This window comes from Buceros rhinoceros, unplaced genomic scaffold (assembly GCF_000710305.1).
Source record: "Buceros rhinoceros silvestris isolate BGI_N320 unplaced genomic scaffold, ASM71030v1 scaffold13574, whole genome shotgun sequence".
Taxonomy (NCBI): domain Eukaryota; kingdom Metazoa; phylum Chordata; class Aves; order Bucerotiformes; family Bucerotidae; genus Buceros; species Buceros rhinoceros.
In genome coordinates this window covers 17,782-19,630 of record NW_010410128.1, presented here as the reverse complement: position 1 = coordinate 19,630, position 1,849 = coordinate 17,782, and the positions used below count along the sequence as shown (strand labels likewise).

Sequence of the window (1,849 nt, the reverse complement as noted above, 5' to 3'; positions counted from 1 at the left end):
AAGAGCAAGGCTGAGCTGCTCCAGGGCTCGTGGGAAGCACCTTCTCCACCTTAATCCTCCCCGCTTTTACGTTTGCGTGGATTGGGGCGTGCTTCTTGCACGGGCAACAGGAGGAAGGGGAAGGAGCTGCCAAGGCTGCAGCACTGCTTCTTCTGTTTATTATAAATATTGGTCCCCAAGTGAAAACACCGTAATGAAAAACAGCCACCAGCAGCCGCGAAGCCACGTTGGGAGCCAAAATGAGCCCGCGGCATCGCCAGGGCTGGAGCACCATCATCGGCCATACCCCAGGTGACCCACTGTCACCGTACCCCACCACCACCAGAGCTACCAGGACCATGCTAAGCCCAAGCACTGATGCCTGCCCAGCTCGAACCCCACTCCCAAGTGCCCAGGGTGTCACGGGGGCACTGGGCGTGCCAGCCCCCCCGCTGGTGGGTCCCGCACCGAGTTGGCTTCCCACCGGGACACCAGCCACACGGGAACACAGAACAATTACTCCATTTTAATCCCAAAGCACCAAACATGTGCAAGTGCTGGCGAAAGAAAAAACAGAGGGAAAAAAAAGATTCTGACAATGAAATTCTGCTGACACCTCCCAGGCTCCAGGGACCAACCAGCCTGGCTTCAGTTTCCCCAGAAACCCACACCACAGCGGGGCAGGGGCCAATGTTCTGTTGAGCAAAGGTGTTTGGACGATGGGAGACCCCAGGGCATGGAAGAACTCACCCTGCCCCACTTTCATGACAATCTTCATGGAACGTGTCTGGCAGACCCCTCCTTCCCGGTTCTCCAGGCCATCCAGCGTTCCATTGGAAGTGGCTGCAAGAAAAGAGAGGGAGCGTTAGGGACAGGGGCCCTGGGAGCTGGATGGGATGTCCCAGCTCTCCTCAAGCACTAGTGGGCAGGTCCCAGCTCTCCCTGGGTACCACCGGGCAGGTCACAGCTCTCCCCAGGAAGGTCTCAGTTATCCCTGGGCAGGTCCCAGCCCTGCCTAGACACTGCTAGGCAGGTCCCAGCTTCCCCGAGGCACCACTGGAGAGGTCCCCGCTCTCCTCAAGCACCACCAAGGAGGTCCCTGTTCTCCCCAGGCACCACCAAGGAGGTCCCAGCTCTCCCCAGGCACCACCAAGGAGGTCCCAGCTCTCCCCAGGCACTGCTGGGCAGATCTCAGCTCTCCCCAAGCACCACCAGGCAGGTCCCCACTGTCCCCAGGTACCACTATGCAGATCTCAGCTCTGCCCGGGCAGGTCCCTGCTCTCCCTGGGCACCACTGGACATGTACCCACTGTCCCTGGGCACCACAAGGAACCTGGCAGGAACATGGCACCTCCCGACACGACATCTCACTCCTGACCCCCGCACTGTGGCCACTTCTTCACGTCCCAGGCCGGAGCCCGCCCTGAGTATGTTAAAACACACCGAGTTCTGGTTTCCTGCGCCTCCCCGCGCCGTTCGCAGCGGTGAGGATGTGACCCCTCCAGCTTCCCCTCACCGCCACAGGCACACAAGCGAGCCATTCTCCGTGCCTGCACCCTCCTCCCCCTGTAATTCCTGGATAATTTCCTTTGCTCCTCGGTGTATAATAGGAGCACATGCATATGCACAGTTTAAATTATACATCTATAATTACACACCGCGCCTCGGTGCAGAATGTAAACTCAGAGCCCCAATGGGCTCCAGCAGCTTTAATTGCAGGGCAGGAGTCAGTTAAATTCACATTAACTTTTTTTGCTTTAGCCGGCACAGATTTCTAAGCCTCTCGATCCTGCGGGGACCCGCGCGTCTCCCGCTGGCACCGTGCAGGAACCCCCCACCCGCTCTGCCACAGCGGGGACGGAAAAACCCC

The 1,849-nt window shown here is 58.9% G+C and overlaps 1 protein-coding gene across 1 annotated transcript in view; it reads right to left on the bottom strand.

The window, feature by feature from the left end:
• LOC104492890 (ephrin-B1-like) overlaps positions 1-1,849 on the bottom strand; it is a gene marked incomplete at its 3' end in the record, with an annotated part of 16,901 nt that overhangs the window by 1,828 nt on the left and 13,224 nt on the right. The window contains exon 2 of the mRNA XM_010135493.1: positions 730-822. Within this exon, the coding sequence (XP_010133795.1) occupies positions 730-822 (93 nt within the window). The remainder of the gene's footprint in view (positions 1-729; positions 823-1,849) is intronic.